Source organism: Crocodylus porosus, unplaced genomic scaffold (assembly GCF_001723895.1).
Source record: "Crocodylus porosus isolate Cpor-Errol unplaced genomic scaffold, CroPor_comp1, whole genome shotgun sequence".
Classification (NCBI taxonomy): domain Eukaryota; kingdom Metazoa; phylum Chordata; order Crocodylia; family Crocodylidae; genus Crocodylus; species Crocodylus porosus.
In genome coordinates this window covers 39,311,680-39,337,090 of record NW_017728915.1, presented here as the reverse complement: position 1 = coordinate 39,337,090, position 25,411 = coordinate 39,311,680, and the positions used below count along the sequence as shown (strand labels likewise).

The following is a 25,411-nucleotide window of genomic DNA, read 5'->3' as shown; positions in this document are numbered from 1 at the left end:
TATGGGGGAGTCACTATGTGAATTCACTTAGAAGCAACTGGTCCCCTGCCATAAGCAGCCATTATGATGTGTTATCTGTCATGCAGGGGTCATGAATATCCTTCCAGTGGCTTGCCCTTCCCACTGCTTCCTAGGACATACCATGTTGTTTCCTTATTTCCAGTTGGAGATCCCCAAGGAGCAATAAAGAGTAGGTTGGCGAGAAACAACAATGTCCCTTGACCTTGGAAGAAGACAGCATCTCTGCTGGGATTCATGGAGGAATCTAAAATGAAAGCACCGTATAACCTGCCAGAGCCTTTAATGGCACCTCTGGAGTTCAAGTCAGGTACAAGAAGATCAATACTGAAGGCCTGACTAGTATGTGAGTAGGCTCAGCGAGTTCAGGCTCAAGGAGGAGAGGCCTCCCATAGTCCAGCCTAAAGAAAATACAAGCACTCTCTGTTCTCTAAATAAAACTGATTTATGTTAAAAGCATTTTTGCAGTAAGAGGGAACCCCTCCATGGTCCAAACCAAGCTTTCCATGGCAGCTCCTTTAGTGGGTTTAGCGGTTAACACTGGAAACAGCTGCTGCCAACACCAGGGCAGGATTTAATCATAAAGCAAAGTCCAATTGTCCTTGACTGCATCCAGCGTGCTCTAATCTCACTGCCACGCCCTTGGTCCTAACACCAGGGTTCAATCCTCCCTTTCTTAGCTGGAGCTCATCTCTTTTCTTGCCCCCTGAGCCAATGTGAATGCCCCAGCTCCTACCTCCCAGCGAGGCAGGCCCCATTCTCCTTGCCGCAGCGCGCAGCTGGCTTCTGGAGGCTGCGCCTGCATCCCAGAGAATCACAGCAGCGACCCTGGCCAACAAAATGCCAGCTGGTCCCAGCTCTGCTCCTGCTTTTTCATGCAGTCGCTTTGGCTGCGTTTGCAGCTAAACACCGATCAGCCCAGGTTCACTGCACTTGGTGGCCGTCTTGGAGCCTTGGCCAGGCCCCCAGGGCTCCCCGTGAGGAAATATTTCTATGCACAGCTCTGGAGCCTTCCCTCCTCGTTATCCCAGTCCTTGCCATGGGGATGGAGCCACCTCCGTGGGGCCACAGCCTACACAAGGGCTCACAGAGGTGCAACCTCCCAGCCGAGAGCTCCAGTCCTGCCACAGCCTGCAAGCCCGGAGGGGGGGCTGGGACCGGACCACAGGGCGTTCCCACTACCACCGCGGGGCTCCCATCCCCACCGGCAGGTGCACCACGTCTGTCAATGGGCGGCAGTGCCACCACCGGCTCTGCTAACAGGTACTGCCACTCCCAAGATGGCGACTCGGCAGCGCCAGAAGCGTCATAAGAAGGCGCGGCCGGAGGAGGGAGCCAGCCAATGGCGGTGCACGGCCGCAGCCAATGGGCGCGCAGCGCGGGCCGGCGGCCGTGTGGGAAGGTGTGGACTATGGCGCGGCGGGGCAGTGGGGCTCTGGCCGAGCTGCTGGGTAGGTGGTGTGGGGGAGTCCGTGTTCAGTGTGATTAATAATGAAAATAACAATTATAATACAGGGTTTTTTGGCACATCGCGCGGGCCCACCCGAGGCAGGATCGCCCCGCCCGGCCTAATCCTAAAACCCCATCGCTCGCCCTGCCAATTGCGCGGTGTGTCACCCTCCCCAGCAAGGGTTGTTAAAATGCGCCAAAGCCCGTCACAGGGGGCACAAAACCGCTCCTGGCACTTGGATCGTGCGCAGGTCGGTGAGAACACGCCTGCCTGAGGGGCGTTGAACTGGCCTGGCTCCCGCATGTCTGCCGCCCGGGCACTGTTAATTTCCTGCTCCGAGTCCGTGTCAGTCTGCGGCGTGTTCTTCTCTGAAGCATGCACACAACAGGCAAAAGGGTTGGTGTGTTATGAGCAAAACAGCCCGAGTTTGCTGAGTTAACCTTGACTTTTAAAACTGACTTCTTAGCAGGGAGAGTCAAGAGGCGGAAATGCGTGGCCGACCGTGGGCCAGGGCTGCAGGACGCGGCGGTTCGCCTCCTGAGCTGCCACCAGAACTTGAATGACCTTTTTCTGGAGGTAAGGGAGAGAGGTGAGAGTTTGGGGCTTACTGCTCCTATCCTCTTATTTCTGTAGAGTTGCATGGAGTTTGGTCCCTACACGAGTTCTTTATTTTTTAATTTTTTAAAGTGTCACTCCCAAACAAAGTAAGGTAAACTGCAGTAATACACATGGAAGAAAAATCTGGGGGGCTGGTTAATGTATGTTGGCAAGATACCATCACCTTCGTTGGGATCGCAGTTGACTGGGTTTATCATGGATAGAGGCCAGCTGTTGGAGTTGTCGGCTTTCTCTGAATTGCCGCTTGTGTCTCTCTAGACATTTGTGTGATCATTATACGTGCAGACAGCCTACAAAGTTGCTGACTTCCTGTATATCATCGTGCCCTACCTGGCTGGAGAAAACATTTGCCCTTGAGGCCCTGTGTAGGGAGATCTGGAGCTTTCTGGGCTGTTTTCCAGCAAAGGAGAACTTTGGAGTAATCAACCATTAAAAGAGATCCAGATTCTTTGTCAGTTTCTAACATTTTGGTCAGTTTTCACAAGTGTGCCTGGCCGGAGGAAGGTTGAGCTGGGAGTTGGAAGACGTGGCTTCTATTCCTGGCACTGCTGCTGGCCTGCTCAAAGATGTTTAATTGATCTGTGCCTTAGTTTCCCCATCCCTCTAAGGTAGACATCACAGTATTTACTTCATTTAAAAAGTGCTTTAAGATCTGTCGACAAACAGTGCTAAGAGCTACTTTACATGAATATTAAGCTTTATTTAAATTATGTCAAGTACATACCATAGTGCTGTGGTACAGGTGGTAGGTATCAATAAAGGCAACATATTTCTGCGACCGATATTTCTGATCATTATTTTTTGTTTTGTTTTAGGTGGAAAATTCCAATAAATCAACGGAGCAGAGCAGTACGGAGCCTCCACGTGTGGTTTCAGAACCATTTGTAGGTAAGTGAGAAAATGTTGGTAAGAGAGAGAGGGGGGAAATTTAATTTGCCTGCTTCATCGAATTTCTGCCTACCAGGTGCCTTTAACTTCCTGCTCTGAGCAAATGTCAGTCTGCTTGTTTATTCTTCTCTGAAACAGATGCACAGTTGTAAGTATGTAAAGCACTGTGATTTCTCTCAGTGAGGACAGTAGTAAGCCACTTGCTTGTCATTGTAGTAAGTCTATGTTTACAAGTATTTGAGGCTTGTGAGAACACTCAGTTACAGTCAGTCACTTCCCTCAGAGCATCTTCAGCCTACCTTAGCAGCGTAGCAAGATGACCTTAACAATCTGCGTAGTGAGACTCATGTTACATATTAAGTAGTCTCCCAGAGGAAGGGAGAGAAGCCCCAGAACTGGAACTTATAGGGAGCCTTTTGCATAGTGCCTTACTTTTGGCTTAAGATTCCACGCACACAAGGCAGTGTTAAAATTTTTTATTAAAGTTGCAAATGGAGAACCTTGGGAATCTTGTGCTGCACTCCCTTAGCAAGAGCTCTTCTTCAAAGCTCTTTGTAATAAGGAATTGCTGCAACACCCCTCTGAGGTAGGTGGTGTTACCCCTATTTTGTGGGTGAGAGAAAATGAGGCAGGGAAGCCGAAGGGCTTCCCCAGAGCAGTGACTGTGGGAGCTAGGGTTAAAACTCAGTGTTCCTGGTCTTGTGCTCAAACTGCACTTCTTTCACTATTGATCCTACTTTGCTTTCCAGTGTCTGCTTTACAGGAGCAGGCCTCACGCCTGGGCGTACCGTTGGGAATCTTGTCAGCCAAAACTGCTGTTGCCAGTGTTGAGCAGATCTCTCAGGCTTCGTTGGAGTCTGGGCAAACTGTGCTGTTGAATAGGGAACAAAGGGTAAGGGGAAATTGAATGTTGGTAGCAAAAAGGTTATTGCCAAGAACTATTTTTGGTTTTGTACTTTCTTTAAACCCAACCAGTCTATCCTCAGTACATGCCTCTGGGGGTAGGAGGAAAACAGAACCAATCAGCTGTGTGTTCACATCTTTGTTTGAACTTGTCCTTAAAAAATGCAGGATTTTCCAAACTGGAAGCTGCAAAATCAGCAGCCTGGAACTGACCTCCTGTTTCCCCACAGAAATAGCATGATGTGAGACTGCCCTCTTCAGAGCATCTCAGGCCTCCCAGAACATTCACCCTTATGTTGCGGGCTGTTTAACCTTTAACCCCCTGGCTTGCAATTTGAGCTAAATGCGATGATTGCTAGAGATCATCGGATTGTGTTGCCTAGCCCACAGAATAGCCATGGCAGTGATTTGGTCCCTATCAATCTGGGTTGGATCTGAACTCATAACATAAAGGTAAAAGGCTTAGTGTCTCTTCACTTGGCTCTTGAGCCATTCAGTCACTTGTGATTTAACGAATAAGGAACAAGAGGAAACTGCTCCAACGTTGTGTTATTTACTAAGGGCATTTTTTCTGCTTTTTTTTTCTGGGGCAATTCCAGAAGAAGTTGTCCTCGTTGCTTGAAACAATCAAAGATTTGTTGGTGCACAGTGCTTTCTGCCGCTCGCTCTTCTGTCAGGAAATATGGAAAATGCAGGTGAGTCTAGCAGATGATGGTCAGTCCTTCAAACCATTAGGCTGTAACAGCATTTAGCTTACTTGGGTAGAATCCAGTCCTGTATATTTAAACTCTCTAGATATGCATCCTGTAAAAGCCAGGGGCAACTTTAAAAGGGGCTGGAGAAATCCAATAGTCTGATTTCTTCCTCTTGGTACTGTTAATGGCATATTGTAGCACAGTCAAGAGCTTATTGCTCCTACTTACTGATGGATGCTTAGCATATTGGGCTCTCCCTGGGGATTGTCATGACCTTTGTGAAGCCATAAAAGCATCATTTTGATTTTAAATGTGTTGGTGCTTTGCTGTTATGTAAACTAATATTTTAAAAGTAAAATCCATTAAAACTCTGATCCAGCTGGGTCAGAGATGTTGGGGAGTGAGCCAACATTTAAAACAAAACAAAACAAAACAAACAGGCAAAATGTTAATTAAGCACAGCCCTGCTTTGCAATGAAACCAGAGGCATTCCATCAGCACTTTTGCAGGTGGAGGGTGAACACTGAGTAGGTTTCTTGTAAGTGTGTATATAAATAAATGCAATAACATTCCTGACCATGCACGTTACACTCCTGAGCGTGCCCAGGAGTACTTAGGTGTGTGAAAGCATTTGTTCTCCAGCCTGCTTTGCAGTGCCCCTGAGACATGCTGATATCTGGAAAGCTAAATGCTCCTCATCGTACATTATTGATTACTTAATAGCTTCTTGCATCACATTTACCACATGATGTAGTTTCCATATTTTAAGACACAGTTTTCAGGTCCTGCCATTGAGAAGGGAACCTGTACTGGCTGTCTTCAGCGTTTTGCATCAAAGGGCTGGCAGTAATTGTAAGCTTTGCTTTTTTGTGTGGATGTCAATCAGCATTTTCATGAGTACTGGCAGCACTGGAGATTTTTCCATTGAGTGCGTACAGCATGGACACAGCACTGCAGATGTCAGTCCCTTTGTGCAATGACCTCTTTCAATACAGATAGGGAAGTTCTGCCTTTTTCTTGTAAGGCTTTATACTGCTACATATTACTGTAATATTTGAGAGCCTTCCTTGTAAAATCAATAGCAGTATTGAAATCCTTCATGCGTTCCATCGAATCTGTGGTATGCCTCTCTTCTCAAGGTCTTTTCCTGAAAAGGAAGGTTGGTAGGAGTTTGGGACTAAAGTGGTGTTTAAATTGTGAGTGTTACGTGTGGGGGGGAAAGACTTTCTGAAAGGGGAAGGCTGTACCCTATTTCCCAGGGATGATTGCTTTCGAGTTTGCCTGACCCCTGGAAGAGTGTTCCATAGCTGGGTCTCTTGACACGGCACTTTGTCCTCATCTCTCTCATGCTTAGTGATCTGTGTTGCCCAAAGAGTGGATCCATGTCTGGTTGCTTATGTCAGTGAAATGTGCTGACAGCTCTGCACAGCAGTCGCAGCATAGGTATGCCAAATGAGCTAAGTGGTTGACCAGTTAAACATGTACAATCTGTCTGCTGGCTGTGATTCTGCCACAGGGCTTGTAGAAGATTAGGCTTGCTTTGGATTTACTGCAGTGGCATAATCTGTGAAGTGCAGTTATTATAACAGGAACAGTGTATATTGCACTATTGGCAAAATTTCTGCTTGGATGCTTCATCTGCAGGAGTTCATCTATGAGTTTTGATGTGGCGATATTGTCTCTTTGGGGATGTTGTGTTGATGGTAGGAAACAGGCAGCTGTATTAACTTGTCAGTGCATTGAGCTTGTATTTGAGTGACTTGTTTTAAAGTGAGTTGAAAAGCTAAGGAGTTCAGGAGTTTTTAAAAATGGACACTGTCTGCTTATAGCCCTGGTAGGAAAGAAGAGGAGGTTTTGAGTTGAGCCTGAGTGAGCCGGTCATGTTGGAGATGAACAGTCCAAGGCTAAAAGATAGAGTCTAGTTTATGGTCTTCTGGATGAGTAGGTCCAGTCACTGCCCGAGAGAATCCTTTGTTCACTCGCACTGTTGCGTTGCATATGTAATTGTCTTCGTAAAGGCTGAGCTCAGAAAGAATATGCAGGATGCAGAAAAGAAGCTGCTCTCTTCATTCCTCCTGGGTATTTCCAGTGTTTCCCTCTGGATGTCTGCACACCATGCTCCTCTTGTTTCTCACTTTGCAGTTTATATGGATGCACTCAGATATTATTTTTTTGGGGGGGTGAAATTTCTTTTGCCCATGACGCTGGAAGGAAAAGGAGCTGGTATTTTGCTGCCTCCTTTTTCTGTTGCATCCTGGACTCCCTCCTGGCTTGTGATGCAAAGGACCTTTGGGGACTGCTTGTGCTAGGAGAGGGCTGAGGGAAGCCCTAAACTGTCTCAGTGACAGAATCAGTGCCACATTCAAAGCTAGACCCTGAACAGTGCTGATTTTGTTGATGACTGACCTTGCATTCAATATTAGGAGCTTCAAGCTACTGTTTTCTCCTCCGTCCCCTGTGGTACTAAGCCTCTTTGCTGAGACAGCCATGAACAGTGCCAACTGTTGGGTCTTTTTCTATGATCTGTTGGTTAGGAACTGAATTTGAAAGCACGAGACTTTTATACAAGGTAGCAGAACAGCTAGGAGACTCTTACAGGTTTCTGCTCTTACTATCTTGTGCTGGATTCGGTGACTAAGACTGTGGAATCAATGCTGGGAGGTGTCCCTTCCCCTGTAGAAGATCTCTAATCAGGGTTATCACAGGCAGAAAAAGATTTCTTCTCTGAAGTGATTGTTGGTTATCATAAAGGATTTTTTTTTTTACCCTTTTTAATTTTATCAAGCTCTTAATCCAAAAGTGGGTAAGAAGAAATGTCTGTTGTAACTAATTTTTAAATTACAATTTCATAATACCATTGCAGTTATGATCTCTGGTTGATTTGTCCATGCCCTGAATTTAACACAGGGGGCTGAAGTTTCTCTTAGCATTGCCACTAGAAAGTTAGATATGGCAAATGTTGTTTACTGGGATCTGACTGTGTCATTCTTTTTCTTAGAAGCCACCAGTGTTGGAAGTTGTGTGGCACCTGCACAGAGACATCACCGTAAACTTGGGCGAACTGCTGGAGAGGTAATTGGAGGCATAACCAGTTACAGATGTGTTTAATCTCTCAAAACGTAATGTAGGATTAGCCTTTAGTACCTTGGATTAAGATTTATGGTGGAAATTCATATGTGGGCATTAAAAATGAAGTTTGGCCTTGAGTGGGCATCTGCTGAAATTGAGCTGGGAGCTTCTGAACAAGGCCAAAAATCACAGCAAGCTTGGGCAGAACATTGCCCCAGAGAATAATTAGTTCATGCTATAAATTGATCTGGAACAGAAAACTTGATGGATTGAAATTGGAAGTTAAAATGTACTAGAATGGTTGTCTTTTCCAATTGATTCTTTTCACCATAGGCCCCCTGTTGGGAGTCATATTGCAAAGCCTTCATTATCTTGAGAACTGACATGTTCTCTTTCTGTAGCAGTCATGCCCAGCACTTTGCACACCAATTTACAAGTGTTCTCATAGTGTTATCACATGTAAAATGTAATATACATAAGCAATGGATAGACCATATAATAATTACATAATATATACAAGCAAACCATGAAGATAGATTGGGATGATTTTCTTATGGTATATGCAGTAGTTAAAGATATTCAGTGCTTAAATGCAGTAGATATTCAATGCAGTATATGCAGTAGTTAAAGCTATTAAGTATATGCAGTAGTTAAAGATATTCAGTGCTTGCTTTGATTGTGTGAGCCTCAAAAAAGTAAAAAAGCTGACGTGAAAAACAGCCTTCCAAGTGACATTGGGTAGAGTAAGATCAAGATTCTAAAGGTATTCAGGTGTTCAACTCCTGAATTAAGTACCTAAATTCTTTGAAAGGTCTGTCTATTGGAGCTTTATCCTAACAGAGGTCTCTATGGAAATACTTTTATGGCAGAAATAAGGACCAAATTTCAAGGTCAGTTCTCTTCCTGGGGACATGTTTGCTCTGGAATATTTTTGTAAAGAAAATCAAGCCTTCACTTGGCACAACTTTAAAAAATAACTATAAGACACAGAGCCAGCTGCGGAGGCATCTTTGCCCTTTCCTGCTTCCGAATGAATGTCAATTGAAGAGGAAACAAATACCATGAGAATAGGGAAGGAAAGAAGCTGAATGTGCTTTTGTTGTGTCTTCTCAGCAATTCAGACACCCCTGCGGTGGTGGAGTGGTTATGCAGCAGCCTTTGTCTCCTGTGTGAGCAGGCAGAAGATTCTTCCCAGGAAATGGAGCTTTGCAGACGCATGCTCTCAGGCAAGCCATTGAAGAAGGTGTTTAACACTGTGAGGGCTAAAGCACTCAATGTTCAGTATTTACTCTAAGCCTGGAGTGTAAAAATCCAGGCTTCCATTTGATAAGAACAGAAGATAATAAATATGAGAGTTGCATTTTTACATTGTGAGGGGAATCATTCTTGGCTGTTGGGCTTTTTTTATTATTCCTTTGTCATTTTATTTGCTTTAATAGTTCAGAGCATTTCCTTCCCAGTCCTGGCACAATCCATCACAGTTGTGGTATGAAGGTGCTTGTGGAGGCTTCAGTTTCTCCTGTTGCTCTTTCTCCTGCCCTGCTCACCACTATTTGGTTTGCTTTTAGACCCAGTAACCTTAAAATTAGAGGGTTTCTATTCTGTTGCAACACACCATGGTACCACACATTTCAGTTCTTTGACCAAGGAGGGGTGGCAGTAGTGAGGCAAGGCATGTAGCCAGTGTTGGTTTCCCGTATCCTGTGTGTGCGCTTTCCACCTTTTAACCATAACCATCTAAAATCAACCTGGCTTTGATTTTATGCCTTGTTTTCTGCTTGCTGCTTTTTGTTTAAATTTGTTGCCTACTTCTTCTGGTTCAGAAAAAAAAGTTGATAGCTTGGTCACTTGATGGAGAAGCAGGACTTGACCTTGACTTGTAATGCTTTCAGTCATGTATGTCCAGGCAAACTCAGTTCTCTTGTACGTATTTCTGCATTTTCATTGTTCTGATACTCAGACTTAGTCTTCAGCTTGAGGACTTTGGGTCTCTTTTTGCTTACTATCCCATGTGTTAGTCTTTTCTCTCAGATCTCCTCAGACACAGAGATCTCTCTTCTGTACAAACTCACCTAGAGTGCATAGTTCTGAGGAACCAATTGACTTCTGGCATTTGAAACTCGCTTGAGGAATAAATAAAAATAAATCATTTTGTCAGTCATTTTATGAAGAGCACTTAAAAATAGCCTGTTTGCTGATTGTTCTCTTATGTTTGTGTGATACTGAGATAGATCAGACTCACGGTATCAGGCTATCTAAACATGTCAAATGTGTGACTGTGGAACACATTAACATCAGCGTCAGTTGTACCAGCTCTTGAACAGATGGATGTCTGGGACCTTCTGCACGCGAATGGGGAGATAAGCTGGTGTTGGGCAGTCTGCTTACCTGGCTGTGGAACAAGTGAAGTCCTGTTGAGAGCAGTGTTCCCTCTAAGCTGTGTGGCGAGCACAAGCATGCTCATGCTGCACTGCCAGGTGTGCCTGTGCAGCTGCACGTGCTACGCAGCTTAGAGGGAACACTGGTTGGGAGTCTGGTGGGTGATCTCCTGTTGTGGATAGAAGGGAGTGCTAAAACAGTTGCTCACTCTTGATTTGCAGACTTTGTGATCACATTTCTTCAGAATGGATTCCAGCAAACTGCTGATCGGGGAAAGAAGCTGGAATTAAATAAAAGCCCCCAGGTAAGGACAACATGAAACGGTTTGTGTATATGTTCTTTAAAGAAAAGATGGGTGGGCATGGATCTATGTAATGTTATGTAGAATGCAGAATTACTTGGTTCCTGCCGGAAGAGCTTGCACTCCAATATAGACAGGGCAGTAATTCAGCTAGAGAACATAGGGTGAGGTAAATGCTGAGTGATCCAATGCCTGGAACTTCTTGGGGAGTTTATCGTGAATCTTCTAAGCTGCTTGACAAGGTTGGGGGTGGTAGGGAGGGTTCTAAAATCAGTAACTTTTGAAAGGTGATTTTGGAGATAATGAATTCACACATCCACCCTTCTTGGGGTCCCCATTTGGTTTGGGATTTTTTACCTATAAGTTCTCCTAGATTGTTTTGCTGCATTTCTGGTTTGCAATACCAAACATAATCAGGCTGTTCAATTAATCGCATTATACTTATGTGACAAGTTGGTTTATGTTAAGATAAGCTTTGAATCAGGAATTTCAGGACAGTTTAATGTTTGAACCCCTTGATTTACTCTGAACACACTTGCTGCTGTATTAAATGCTAAGTGACCATCATTTGTTCATTTCAAACAGATCTGTTTTGCTGTTCTGCAAAGGATGTTGACCTGTAAGTACTGGTTACTTCCTACTTGGAGTTTTGTGCAATGTATTGAAACTACTTTACTAGGTAGACTTCCTTTTCTGGGAGATTTCAGAGGGCATAGAGGAGCTATCTACTGAAAACATGTTTCATCTACTGGAGTGTAATAGAAAGTTACTGATTTTTTTCAAGCTGCCTCCGTCTCTTCTCCCATTCATCTCTGGCCTGGCAAATAAGTCCTGCCTCCTATCCAGTTTTTCTTTACTAAGGATATGTGTGCACGGCAGACTGTAGTGTAGCGCACAGATAACCAAGCTGGTTTAAATGAGCTGGCTCAGGTCCTGGAAGCAGTGTACCTGTGGCAGCATGGAGTTTGCTGCAGGCTAACTTATTGGTTCCTTGGTATGTTTGAGCTCTGAACTTGCATGTTTGGCACAAGGAACTCTGTGCTTTGTCAACAATGCCATTTTGAATTCAAGAATATCTCTTTTGTAAGGGCTTCAAATATAACTTTATTAAACAATGATGAGTTAAGAGTAATGAACAAAGACACCCACATAATCTAAACTGGGTATGTAACTTAATAGCTAGAGTCTTTCTAAAATGTCTTAAGAGCAGTGTATCTTGTTCTGCACTGAGCTGTGGTGATGATGATTTGGGTACAAAATAGTAGCATCTGGATTTACTTTGCAAATCGGGGGTGAGGGGAGGAAACCAAGCACAAGTCAACTTCCCTGTTTTGCAGGGGGTGATCTTCATCTGTTGCCATCCTGTCCACACAGCCACGTACCTGCAGTGTGAGCACCCTGGCTTTACCATAGATAGGCAAGAGCCCAGGATGTTCCTTGAATTAGTTCTTTCACTGGTATCTTGACCAGTTCTTCTGGTTTCTTAATAGCAATGCTCTTCAGGCCAGGACTATATGCAGACCCTTCAGGGTTTTCTCCAAAAGGGGAATGATTAAGACATTCTATGATATTATTCTTATTTAGTTTGTGTAGTGAACATTTCTGGGTCATCACTGTTGGGTCTCTTCACTTCAGTAACTAACTGCTGTCGTGATTTAAATATTTTGCAGAGATCTGGGCTGGGAGAGGTGTAGGTATCAACAAACAAGCTGAAAGCAATAGGAGCATTAGGCTACATAATGATACGGTGATATTGAACTCCTGTGTCTGAAGATGAGCAGTTTCCCTCTTTTACTTAACTTTATTCCTCTTCATGGAGAGAGAGAATAAATTAAACAAAGAACAGGGCCTGGCAGATAAGGCATAGGCATGAGACATCTCTGTCTCCCCAAAAATCCCAACCCACATCAAAAGGCTCTTCTTTTAAAGCTTGGTGGTTTCACTCAAGTAATTCAGACGTATTTGAAGATACAGTAAGAAACTGGAAAGCTGCTGTGTCTACCACATTCACTAGGACCAGCCTTAATAACAGGCTGTGAGTATGGCAGTTTAATGTGCCAAGACAGTGCTATGAATGAACTGCCAGCACTTTACCCTCAGCAGAATTAGCAATAGAGGCTAGTCTTTGTCTGAGTGGTGTTAGATGTAATACGGTGAACTTTCAAAGTGGGACTGCCTTGGTGAATTTTCAAGCAGCATTCTACCTTTTATCATATGGTGAGGTGACCTAGTCATGCCTCTGTAACAGTGTGTTCAGGTAAGATCTGCTAGCAGAAGCATTGTGTCCTTTTGCGGAATTCTTTCATCTCTTAGTGGACCGTCGCAGAGGCACAAAGGTCTGTGCTAACAGATTGTATTTGCAGGATCTGGGGCCAGGGTTTGGAACCTGAGATGTCATATATGTGCATCTTTAAATGGTTCGATTGCCAGCACATGCTGGGGATCCTTTTAAAGTGGTTCAAGGTTAATGCTAATAAAGACATTTTCCTGAGAACTGAGCACTGATGAATGGTTCTTGCTGCCCATTTCCCTAATGGGGTCACCTCCTTAAAGGTTGCACAGTGCTCAGTCTAATTTGTTTCTCTAAGCTTAATGGCACAATTCTTTCCAAATCTTTCTCTGACTTGTTTTGTGTTTATTTTATATTTTGGGGTATCAGGGGTGCTGGATGCCATTGCTAAAGAAAAGCAGGAAAACCCCACTAAGCTGCAAGGTGTAAAATGCTGGTAAGAAATCTCTCCTATAAATACCTTAAGCATGTCTGTTCCACTGTTCCATGTGTGTCTTTTGTAATAAGTTTATGAAGTGAGCATATATATTTTTTAGACATTTTCAAGTAATTCATAGGTAAGTTGACTTATTCTTGATATTTTCCACCCTTACAAACACATACACATAAACTTACTGGCTGGTATTTGCAAAAAAGAAACATAATAAAACACCTTCTGGCAATCTCAGACCACCCCTGGAATCCCCACATGGCACTCTGTGAGTTTCCCTGGCAGCCATTCTCACCTGAGTTCTCAATGTGTGCCTTGCAGTTACCACCAGTTCCAGCCTCCTCTTGAACTTCCTGCTTCCAGCTCCTTTGTTAGAGATCACAGTTGTCGTGCCCCGTCTGTCTCTTGATCAGTTCTCCTGTGCTTCATTTAGCTGGTTCTTATTTAAAAACTGACTAAACCCCCTATATTAATTTGTCAATTTGGGAAGGAGGCAGAGGGGCAGAGTCATTCTTGAAGTACATGTTCAAAACATCTTATCAGTGTTTACTTCAACTTTCACAACTTGACAGGTAAGAACAGCAGTAGTAGGAGATAGATATTTGGCTGGGATGTTATAACCCCAGCACTAGTTCCTGCCCAGGGTAGGGGGTTGGACCTGATGATCTGTTTAGGTTCCTTTTGACCCTAAGCACTGTGAAACTATGAGAATACAAAGGTGTCATCTATAAGCCACGCATGGTCAGTGGATCCCTGCGTGGTCCCTGAATGTTTCTTGTTTGTTCATAGGCTGAACATATTCAATGTGACAATGTACAGAAGTAGCGTGTGTCCAGATGCTTTGCAGCAATTTTTCGTTCACACCTTGACTGAAGTTCTTACTTATAATCCTCTGTTGAAAGGTAGGAATCGAGAAAGGAAAGGTACAGAAATCCTCAAGTAGAATGAGGAAGGTTTCTAAATTGTTGGTTAAAATAGAGCTGCATGCCTAATTTGGAGAAGGTTTCATATACTTTTTATCTGCTGTGATTTGTAAAGTAACATTTTTTTAATCTGGATGCAGTGTCTGATGCCATTCATATGCAGAGAGAGTGGAGTTTTGCAAGAACCACCCCGCTACTCACTACCCTGTATCACAAAGTACGTCTGTCTTCTAGGTTTTGCACAGAGAACATAGCTTATAAGTTTTTCATGTTACATTTCTGAAACTGCTCAGAACTTGATGTGTATAAAAACTACTCTTTAAGTTGTAGTTGGCAGTTCTTTTTTTTTCCTTGTCACAATTCCAATGGCCAGCACTAGACTGAGAAGGAAAGCGGTGGATTTCAGTCCCATGGTCTGAATCAGCTTCCAGTAGTTGTAGGCAATGATGAGGTGGGAGGACAATGTAGTCATGAAATTCTGCTCATCCTGATGAAGACATTTGCACAACAAAGTGAGAGTAAGGGAGGGACAAATACAGTGCGAGCATGCTGCAGTCCAAAATATAACAATAACAAGCCATGTATAAAGAGTAAAAAGTAGATAAGGCACTTGCATCATTGTGTTTGTGAAACAGCTTGATCTTACTCGCATTGGAGTCAGTGGCAGCATTGCTGTTTGGGGACTGACGAGCTGGGAAGCTTGCTTGGGGAACACACAAATGTAGCTTTGACTCAAAATCACAGAAGGCAGCTGCATCCTGAGTGAAGTCAGGAGTGTCCTGTCGGGACAAAGTGCAGAGGAGATTTCACTCTACCAGGATGGCAGAACTAAAATGAAACACCATTACTATCTTCCAGCTGTTCGTGGCCTTCAGTGCAGAGGAGCTGCTGTCTCAATTGCAACAGGTCCTGGAGACTCATGAGGTGAACTGGCAGCATGTACTTTCCTGTGTATCCATGCTGGTGATTTGCCAGGTGAAAGCAGCGCAGCTGGTTAAAGGTACTGGGTGCTGAGGAAAGTGATAGTGCATCTGTCCTGCTTGTCTTTTGCTGTCAGGGTGCCAAACATTCAGGACTGCCCTGACCAGCACAGTATTAGATTTGTAGTCAGATTCTAGATGGTTTCAGCCATTGTATAATTAATTGCTTGCTGCATTGTAAGAAAAAAAACACCAGGGCTGTGCTTCTCCATTCAGATTGTCCAAGTTTCATCCTGATGTACATGTCAAGCCTTTCAACTGCAGTTTCTCAAAATTTTAATTCTGGTAGCAGCGGTTATGCAATAATCGCCTTAGCTGCTAATCTGAGTAGCCTTTACTGGTACAGTTTGGGTTCTTTCTTAATGTGTGCGCACCACAAGTGTGCCCCTTTCTTCTGTGATTCCTAGTGCTCACTGGTCTGGACTCTGCAGTTCTTTGGGGCCAGTGCAGTCTAAATGGTTTGTTGAAAAGCAAGGTGCCCATTATACAACAGATACAATGTTGTGGCCGAGTCCCAAAGCAGATAATTGGCTGCATTTATTTTTAAGAGAATTCCAATGCCAAGAGTCCATTTCAAATTTCAGCCACAGGTAATTTGTGTCTTTAGGTTACTGTTTGTATCAATTCTAGACCTACTGAGTCGTCTGCTCACAAAAGCCTTTGAGAATTATGATATGGAAAATATAATCACTGCGTTCCTGATAGTTCGTCAGGCTGCGCTGGAGGGTCCTGCTGTTTTCATGCCTTATGCTGAATGGTTTAAGGTAAGAATAAGAGAAAAAAAAAGACTAGCTGAGAAGTCTGTGGTTTTTGTCAGTGGGGAGTGGGTCGGGAGAGAATTAGAAGGAATTAATTCATTTAAACATGCATAGGAAGAACCTTGATCCTTCTGGAGCAGAGGTGGGCAATAATAGTCCTGACTGTAGTGATATATTATTAGTATTGACAATTGCCTTTAGCTTTACAAAGGAATAACCCAAATATTTCTTCTTTTCAGTAATCGTGTCTTTTTTTTTTTTAGCTTTCCTTCCCTCCTCCCCTGACTTCTGCTTGGCTTCTCTGGTTATTGGTCAGAAATTTTGGTGTACAAGGCTTGTTAATAAGTACAGCAAGACTAGATATTTTCCAGTGTCTTGATAACTGAAAGCGTTGTCATGCAGGGTTGTAGGCTGGAGAAATTGCAGAGAAGTACAGGTAGCTGCGGTAATCACACGTGTTGAGGATCTGCTTTGACAGCTGTAGTAAAAGTCTATTGAATCTAGAGATGCAAATCTTTATGTATTTGTATACGCACAAGTGGGCTTGTCAGTCCTGAAATAGCCAGAACTTACTGAAAAATAAAATTTTATATTGTGTGACCTTGGTAGACAGGTGTATTGTTCCTATAATATTTAGGTTTATCAGGGCAAAGCTGTATTTACCATTGTGTAAAAACCTGTGAGTCTGCTGTTGACTCCTAAGTCACAAATCTCAGTTTACCACCTCAGTTTAACTGCCTGTAAGTGCTCCCTGAAGGGCTTTAAACTGAGCTTTGATATTTTATTGTGACAGGTTTTCTGGGAATTGAATAATTTTTTAAAAATAAATAAATAAATAATATTCTCAGGAAATCCTTCCATGGATGTGTGTTGCCTAGACAGAAAACAGATTTATATGGCAGCTGGGATCGCCACACTGATTGTAGCCTCTTGACACTCAAAGGCAATATTGTCATTTTTCCTCTTTTAGGCTTCCTTTGGGAATTCAAGTGGTTACCATGGTAACAACAAGAAGGCTTTGGTCTTCCTGTTTGAATTCCTGTCGGAGTTGGTGCCCTTTGAAGCGCCACAGTACCTGAAGGTGAGAAGCTGCTAATGAAGATCATTTTCTGGGGGCTATGTTAGAAAGCTGCTCCAAGCTGCTTCACCTTATTAAGTCAGGCTTTCAGCATATAATTATAAAATTATATTTTATAATTGTCTTGCTTATCCCTCAAAAGCAGGACCAGCATCCTTCCCAAAAATAACTAACGAAGGATTCCCTTACTTGGTGTGATGAAAAAAATTAACTCTCAGGGGAGTAAATTAAAGCTCATCATGATTTTGTGTATGGAAAGGTTTCCTTTGTAATATGACTAGCTTTTCTTTGAGTCCTCAAGCAGGCAATTGTGCCTGCTTATTTCTGGGAATTTGATCAGACAATCTATAGGAGGAACAAGAAGTTGGCATTCATAGCTTGTAAAACTAAAGAATCATAACCCTATCTTTGAACTTCACTCCTTAGGTCCACATAATGCATCCACCTTTTGTGCCAGCAAAATACCGTTCCTTTCTCTCGGAATATATCGCTCTGGCCAAAACCAGGCTGGCTGATCTCAAGGTTAGTAAAAGGTGTTCTCTGCATCTGAAGAATGAGGTTTTTCTCTGAGTGCAGCCCACTTCACTTTTTGGGTTTTTTTTTTATGTAACCCTACACAGGTCTCCATAGAGGACATGGGGCTTTATGAAGATTTATCGACCAAAGAAATTGTGCAGGTACTGGATGATTATTCAGAATGTTTTCTAATTATACTCTTTGTTACTGTGATGATTTCCACCTCGTCATTGGTCACGTGGAAAGGGCCACACTACATCACCTCAGTAAATAAATAAGTCTTTTCGGTTATGAATGGCATTGGTCTTCCGTAGCAATCAAGATGACTTGCTGATTTTAAGGGGTATTCTCTTTGGCAGGAGTTGTGTCCTCAGACTGCAATCCCAGGCTGCCATAAACATGATATGTTTTGAATAACACTACTAAACAGAAAGGGGAGGTTTGGCTTTGCCATTGTTACTTTTGAGTAACATTTTTATTCTGTGTTTTGATCAGCAGCTAACTTGATTGGACAGATCAATCGACTGGAAATAAATAAGAAGAGTGAATTTATTTAAAAGAGCATGAAATATAGTTGGTGTCTATAGTAAATATAGTATGATGCAGTGGCTGAGGGCATAGGCTATTCATCATGGGGAGGTGGGGGCACATCCTGATGAAGTTCCGAGTGAAAAGCTCTTCTGGTTTCTTTCAGCTCTGTGTTAGTTATGCTTACACACAAGGAGACTGCTATAGTTGGGTACAGGTTGAGCTTCATTTCCTTTCCGCTGCTTTTCTTACATTGTTACTCTCCATAGCAATCCCTGGCATCCTTTTGGTCTTTGTACTGTGAATACAGTGAAGGTAAAATAGTAAATTACTAGGCTTGAAAGAGCAGGCCAGACAGATTTACTGTCATCTTAACATCTGTATTATTTTTTCCCTTGTCACCTGCGTGAGCCAGCCCCACTGCCAAGTGCTTCAGGATGTTGAAAAGGCCATTCAGATATTTGAAAATACAGGGAAGATCCCTACCAGCGTGATGGAAGCCAGGTATGGTGACTGCCCAAGAGTTCTGCAAACTATGCTATTTCAGGAGTATGTCAAAACAGAAATGAGGGAAAAAGCTTAGACCTGAGAGCAAAGGGGTATTTATCTAGTGCTGCAATAGACACCTAAGCCCAGGCTGTTTGTGCAGGTTATGTGTAAGAGGATGGGAAAGCGACATCCACTCAAGAAATGACCCACAGCTTCAGGGTCTTTTCATTAGTACGAATGCTATTGATGTGAATTTGGATTCATTCTCCTGTGAGCAGCTGATAGGGGAAGGAAACTTGATGCTAACAATAGTTAACACCTATATTAAGTGGCTTTGTTTAGAAGCGCTGCCCTCTTATGGGTAATAGAATTTGTTCTGGGTTTTAAACACGCCTCATGTACAGCCAAGCAGACATCACACTTGGTAGAACAACAGCGACTCTGTGTTTAGCTGCTGCTAACCTTTGCCATGTCTTTTTAGTATTTTCAGACGACCTTACTATATTTCCCGTTTTATTCCTGCTTTACTCCAGCCACGAGTGGTTAGTATTGGGGGCAGGGGGTATGCTTCCATTTGTAAATTTGTGAATAGCGAATGCTCTTCTAACCCAAATGTTTTCTCTGTTACAGCTCCCTGAAATTCCAGATTCATGCATGGCTCTTATAGACTCCTTAAAGAGGTACTGAAAACAAAGCGCATGATGCAAAGGGAATTTCTGATTTGCTAGGCTTTTTCTTAGAAGTGTTTGACTGAATCAGGTTATCTGAGGCCCGTGCTACTGCAAGACGCCTTGCTTGCAGATTGGTACTTATTGGCAAACTCCAAGGACTGTTCATATGAGATGCCCTGATTCAGTCTCTAGGTCTAGTGTCTTGCATATAGTGTCTAACACTTAGTTGTAGCTGTCAGAACCTTATTAAAACATTGAAGTAGTCCTGTTACATAAACAGTGATAGATTCATAGATTCTAGGGTCGGAAGGGACCTCAGTGAGCCATCTAGTCCAAAAATGTTAATTTAGCATTGTACACCTGCCCATCAAGTACTGCAGTCACAGATATATATGGGAATACATATTAATTCTGTCTATCTGTTTTTGTCTGATTCATATATATTTTTCTCCTAATTCAGAGCCAATAAAATTCCCCCAAATGTGTACTCCAGATATATTCAAGATTGTCAAGCTATGAAAAAGAAACTGGTACAAGGTGAGAATCCGTTTCCTTAAATGTGTGTGTTGGCAAAATGAGCCAAGATTAACTATCTGTTTTTATTGATGCCCTTTATGATCCTTGGGAAAATTCCGGTGCAGATCAGTCCATTTCTTTGTGTGCGTAAACATAAGTGATTTTATGCTGTATTAATATATGAAACTGACAGCTCTGAGTCTTATTAGGAAGTTCGTGCTCTTACCTGGGCTGTGACTGATCCCAGAACTAGCTACTTTAACACTGGGTTGGATATTTCTTCTCTGTGGAGCAAACCTGTTATTCCCACTAGCCTGGAGTGTCAGAACCTGAGTCCTGGTCTGGTGCAGGACAGTGTGATTGTATATTAGCTGTGGTATGTCTTAGCACTGAGTTAAAGTGCCTAGAAAAGGGGCCAAGGGAGTAGGTGGAAAAGTAAGTCTGAAAATGTAACTGTTATAGTTGCCAACCCACATCCATTGAGTTTAGTTTGAGATCTGACCTTAGCAGCTAGGCTGACAGCATTGCACAATTTTAATAGACTTACTTCAACAGCCTCTCTGAGCAAGGGGAGTTTGTCTGCTGACTTTCCCAAAATGGGGCCTATCTTCAAACAGTAACAGAAGCAGCAATACTGAGTTAGGTCCGCTAAAGTCAAATATTCGTAGTTTATGTCAGTAACTGAGCTTAAGTTAGTATACAGACTATACTAAGGAAACATCACACTTTTTTAAGGGGTCTCACAAAGTTGCTGTTGTTCTGTAGGTATGTTTTGACCCCTTCTACTTAACACAAGGACAGAAGTTCTGTCAGTCTTCTGATATTCGGCAGGGTCTGGCTGCTTAGTGTCCTGGAAACCAGGAAGTGCAAAAAAAGACCAGTGACAGTACTGCAGTTCACCATGACCCTGCTCGAATGTGAAGGCTTTCACAAAGGCAGGCAAAGTCTTTGGGTACAGGTGATATCTTTTATTAGGTCAGCTAAATTGTTCCAAAAAAGTTGTTCTTTGCAAGCTTTTGGACACGCACGTCCTTCCTTGGGCCAAAAAAAGAAATTGAAAATGGTGAGAGGTATGAAAGATGGTCAAAAGTCTCTCAGGTATGAAAAAAAGCCAGTCTTTTAGAAAGCTGTTCTGAAAGAATGCAAATTTAGAAGGGTTGCAGAAAACAAAAGCAGGTGGTTTACCTGTAGGGGTCAGATGTCATCCGGGCAGGGGATGTGGCATAAAAGCCATGTTAAAAATTAGGCCTGGTTGTTGAAATTGGCTCTTTTTCTTCAGATTGTGGAGTTTCCATGTCAAATGGCAACATGTGGTATTTTCTATATTTCAGGGATCTAGGCAGTTAGCTGTGTTGGTCTAAGCACAAGGGGAGTCAAAGTCTTTGGGTAGAGGTGATATCTTTTATTCAGCCGACTAAATAGTTGTAAAGAAAGTTGTTCTTTGGAAGCACAAGTACATTTGAGTTAACAGTGACCTCTAGCGGCTTCTTCTGATCTTCCTCACATTGTGGCAGAACTGACTCATTTAAGCCAATTCATCACTAGTGCTCTTACACTGGCATCAGTGAAGTTATACCAAAGATATGTTTTGTCCATTATTCCTAAGCCTCCCCTAGGCTCTGCTCTAGCACAGAAAGGCGATTAAAATATAATCATTTGAAACTGTTATAACAATTAGCAAATTTAGCCTAAGTCTTTATTTGGAAATCTCCATGTGTCCAAGGTTGGGTTTGTTTTGATTCTGATACAAAACCCTGCCTCCCAAACGCTCACCAACCATCCTGCTTGCTTCTGGGCCTGCACTGCTGCGTATTGGAAGCTGTTTCTCTCCAGTGACAAATGGGAACTTCACTTTTAAACAAAGATCCAACCTATCCATCTGGACTTAAATATAGTTTTTGCTTTCTTGTTTCAGCAGGAGCTGTTGATTTTAGTCCGATTTCAGATTTTAGCATTTAACTTTGCATTTGTAGAATGTTTTTGCAGCCTAGCTGCGAGGGGATGGAGAGCAAATCAGAGTAGGAAAGAAATTATGAAGTGAGATTCTTTCATTTCTTGGTTTCAGAAGTTAAATTCTTTTCTAAGTCATAAGGTCATAAGTGATCAAATGGCATTTTAATTTTTGAGGATAAAATGACGCTATGAACAGTGACGGATCCACATTGTGTTGTGGATTTACCTACAAAAATGAATGTAATCTTTACATAAGGCGTATGTGGAAGATTAGTGAATTATTGCTTAGGTTTCATGTTTTTAAACTAGTATAATATCTGTCACATTTCTCTCCTATTTATCTAGATGGATCAATAGAAATGGAGACTGACCATCTTAAAGAGCCATTTGAGCAGCTTAAGGCTGATCTAGCTGAACTGAGAACGCTGATCACAGACCAAAGCAAATACAGTGGTACGTGGGGAGAGAGCAGGTAGCAAATAAAATGTAAGAAATTTTCACAGGTGGCTGTTCATAATTCCGGAACAACAGAGCTATGTTTCGTGCCACTGTGGTTGAAGACCAATCTCTTTGATTCATGTAAGTCCTCCTGGTCATCTTTTTAGAGGTGAGGGCCATCTTTTTTATTAGAGCATTTCTCTGCTGAGAGGTTGAGGATTCCCCTCTTACTGTTGTTCAGCCATGCAGTTTGAGACCAGAGTACTGCCCCTCTGGCAGGATGTGAAATATGAGTTTTGGTGTAAGGGTTGCTTCTCTGGACTGCTGCTTGGGAACCATTGTTCCAAAATACTCTGTGGTCTCTCGGTTCATGAGCTGTGCATTAGGAAGATAGTGTACTAGCTTTGGCTTTCCTTTAACTGCAATCAAGACAGATATGTTGGCCAAGCTTAGCTGTGGTGAGATTTGTCATCCTGACAGATGAAACAAAATACATTTATTGTATCTTGAAAAACCCCAAGCAGTAAATTCCCCTGAAGAATGATGCCTAAACTAGAGTTTGCTGCTTGCTTACAAAACGGAACAAACAAACACCTGGTGTTTGGCATTTAACACCCTCAACTTATTTTGTCCCAAAGATGTCAACATGTAAGCAATGATGGCAGGAGCGTTTGTTTGTTTGAAGAAGGGCAACGCATTTCTGTGGCCTGTGGTTAGTCTGTTAGGTACATTTGAAGGTTTTAGTCTCCTATAAATGGGTGGGGAGCCTGCTTCGATGCCCTAGAAATCCAGCATGTGGGAGCAGACTCAATTAATCAAGTCTGCTGGAGCACGGAAACTGATGCACCCTGGCAGCCTTCTGCATTATGTGCATCAGTGTCCCTGCACTGAAAAAATGGTGACAGGGTGCTTTGAACTAAAACACGTTCAATGAGCTTTAGTTCAGTGTGCCCCACTGCCATTTTTCAGTGCAGGGATGCTGGTACGCGTGGTGTGCGGGGACTTTTAATTAGCAGGGCTCGCAAATTAATGTGCCCGGTGTAGTGTCCCAGAGCATGTATGAAAATGTCCTTAGTGCTTTTCTTATCCTTGGTGTGTGAGAAGTTGTAGAGCATATGCTGTGAGAGGCACTGCAGGGCAGTAAGTAACCCATGGAGCACTGTTCTGAGCACCAAGCGGCCCCTGTCCCACAAGCCAAAATCTGGGAAGTGCAGAAGTGCTGGAAGTTCCATTTTTTTTCACCCATTCTTTTGTTTTCGATTTGTGCTGATGATGAGGGCAGAGCCTGGAGGCAATTGCTGAATCTAGAGAAAATGGTGCCAGGGCATAGACAGTCTCCTGGAGGTGTGGAGAGGCTGAGTGTTTGAGCAGCTCCGCACTGGGGTCATAAGCTTGACACATCTCTGGGCTCTTGTGCCTTGAGGACATGTGCTAGCTTGGCTTGCAGTGGGCCCCGTGGTTCGTGAGTACAGGTAAGGAAGGTGACTGGGTGTGATAAGCCCTTATGGATCAGGCTTCCATCCTATGTTCCTCCTCCTTCCTCCTGAATGTTTAATATCCTTATATTGCTTATGCCCTTTTGTGTTTAATCCCATGCTTCAGGGTGTCTGCTGGTTGCTTGTAGGGGCCAGGAGGAAATTATTTTCCCCCTTCATTGGATTACTTAGCTTTTAGAAGGGGGAAAAGGAGGGAGGAGTTGGGTTTCACCATCCTCTGAAGCATCAGATATTAGCTGCAGCTAGAGATGGAAGATAGGCTGAAGAGTGTTCTAACAGTATAGAAAACCTGTTAGGTTTCTGCCGACTGTCTGTTGGTCACATGCTCAGGGTTAAACAGATTATTGGGTTTAGGTCAGGAAAGAATTTATCTTGGGTCAGGCCACTGTTTTACCTTCTACTATCGCATGGGGCACTTTCTGCTTTGCACCATCAGGTCTATCTTAATTGCAGGGGCCTGGCATCGGTAGTACACTTATCCCTCCTGCTGTCCTCAGGCAGCAGCCTGTGGATTTAGTGTTTATACTAAAGATCCTAAGTTTATTACACAGTACTCCACAGCTGTGTGCACTGGAGGGAGGGCTCCTCTGGGTGCTTTGGGACTTCAGTGTTGTCTGTGACTGGAGGGATCTGGTCTTAGCATCCTGAGGGCCCCCTTCAGTTCCATGCTGTTCCAGGCAGTGTTCTTGGCATTTCCAAACCAAAGATGGTCTCAAAATGCAGAAGAAAAAAGAGTCTCTTCTGCTGCACTTTATGGTATTATGAGACAGTGGAGTGTGTATATATTAAAAGAAGCCAAGAGGAATTCCCTTCTTGCCTTTATACAAAAAAATCAACAGCTAAGGATTTTGGAAACCGCTGTATTGCCCTGAATTCCAGCTCCTCTCTCACCTTTGCACTTGCCTTTTTTTTTCTCTTCTTATCCTGCTTTCTCCTGCAGCTGTGCCAGCCCAGATTGCAGTCATCTCTGAGAGGCTGACTGCAGTCCTGGGACACAGTGAAGATGAGAACCAAGCTGCCTCCCTGAATTCTCGAGTCCAAGTTAACGTTTCTGACCCCAGAATTGAAGCTCCGTATCAGAATGTGAGTATGCTAGAGCTCGGAATGAGGAGGAGCGCAGTTAGCTTGGGGGCCAGTGGGGGCTGTGTATGCACGTGTATACAACCCACACCAAAAGCTGACTTCTCTGAAGAATAAAAAGTGTATTTCCCAGTTTGCACATCTTGTAGTGCTCTCTGGAGAACAGAAGTGTGCACTGAGCCTTCCAGTCTCTGGATGGCTGCAGAGCCCTAGGGGTATGCAGTATATCATGTATATGGATTCAGTGACACAGGCTTTCTTGATGGGGCATGTCTGGATAATTGGAGGGGATATAAAACTTTCCTGGGGTTATAATGCAGAGCTTTAACTTCAGTGTCTTGGAACCCATGACTATAGCACATGTCTGTTCTAATATGTGGGGAAAGTGTGCGTGTATCCATCTAAAAGTAGATCTAGGCCCTCCAGTCACAAAGACACGAATGGTTTCTTTTGTTCCAGGTCATTGATCTCTTACTGACGTCCTTTTGCCAGAATCTAATAGCTGCTTCCTATTTTAACCCCCCTGACAGGTAAGAGGTGCACATGGGCAGGCTGCTCACAGGACTGACCTGCAGGGTGCTATAATACCTGCGCTATGCAGGGATCTGTAGAGAACCCTTGTTGCTGCCCAGTATGCCAGACTGACATTTTCAAGCCTTTACTCTGAGCCTCGCTGATGTAAAAACTACTGTATTTTGATATGATGGTGGAAATACTTTGCGCTTTTGTATAGCCTCCGTAATTTTGAAGTGAATCTTAGTTCAGCTTTCTACCAGATGACTTGTTGTTACAATACAATGCTGCCTGCTGGTAATAGTGGCAGTGTGTTGCTTCTAAAGATGGGATAGAAAGAGAGGTCTTGAGCAGAGTTTCATAGTTGGTCGGAAGGGACCTGAGCAGATCATGAAGTCCGACCCCTGGCCATGGCAGGAAAGAGTACTGGG

The 25,411-nt window shown here is 43.3% G+C and overlaps 1 protein-coding gene across 2 annotated transcripts in view; it reads left to right on the top strand.

Moving 5' to 3' along the window:
• The first annotated feature begins 1,412 nt into the window (after positions 1–1,412).
• Positions 1,413–25,411, top strand: part of FANCA (Fanconi anemia complementation group A) — a 39,260-nt gene continuing 15,261 nt past the window's right edge. For both annotated transcript variants that reach the window (XM_019536050.1, XM_019536051.1), the window contains exons 1-24: positions 1,413–1,469; positions 1,935–2,044; positions 2,902–2,974; positions 3,724–3,866; positions 4,477–4,572; positions 7,571–7,644; positions 8,755–8,867; positions 10,242–10,324; positions 10,907–10,940; positions 12,981–13,047; positions 13,831–13,943; positions 14,105–14,181; positions 14,823–14,964; positions 15,575–15,708; positions 16,673–16,783; positions 17,207–17,302; positions 17,401–17,457; positions 18,240–18,328; positions 18,795–18,855; positions 18,944–18,993; positions 19,445–19,521; positions 21,799–21,906; positions 24,328–24,470; positions 24,927–24,997. In XM_019536050.1, the coding sequence (XP_019391595.1) occupies positions 1,430–1,469; positions 1,935–2,044; positions 2,902–2,974; positions 3,724–3,866; positions 4,477–4,572; positions 7,571–7,644; positions 8,755–8,867; positions 10,242–10,324; positions 10,907–10,940; positions 12,981–13,047; positions 13,831–13,943; positions 14,105–14,181; positions 14,823–14,964; positions 15,575–15,708; positions 16,673–16,783; positions 17,207–17,302; positions 17,401–17,457; positions 18,240–18,328; positions 18,795–18,855; positions 18,944–18,993; positions 19,445–19,521; positions 21,799–21,906; positions 24,328–24,470; positions 24,927–24,997 (2,162 nt within the window). In that variant the 5' untranslated portion in view covers positions 1,413–1,429. The remainder of the gene's footprint in view (positions 1,470–1,934; positions 2,045–2,901; positions 2,975–3,723; positions 3,867–4,476; positions 4,573–7,570; positions 7,645–8,754; positions 8,868–10,241; positions 10,325–10,906; positions 10,941–12,980; positions 13,048–13,830; positions 13,944–14,104; positions 14,182–14,822; positions 14,965–15,574; positions 15,709–16,672; positions 16,784–17,206; positions 17,303–17,400; positions 17,458–18,239; positions 18,329–18,794; positions 18,856–18,943; positions 18,994–19,444; positions 19,522–21,798; positions 21,907–24,327; positions 24,471–24,926; positions 24,998–25,411) is intronic.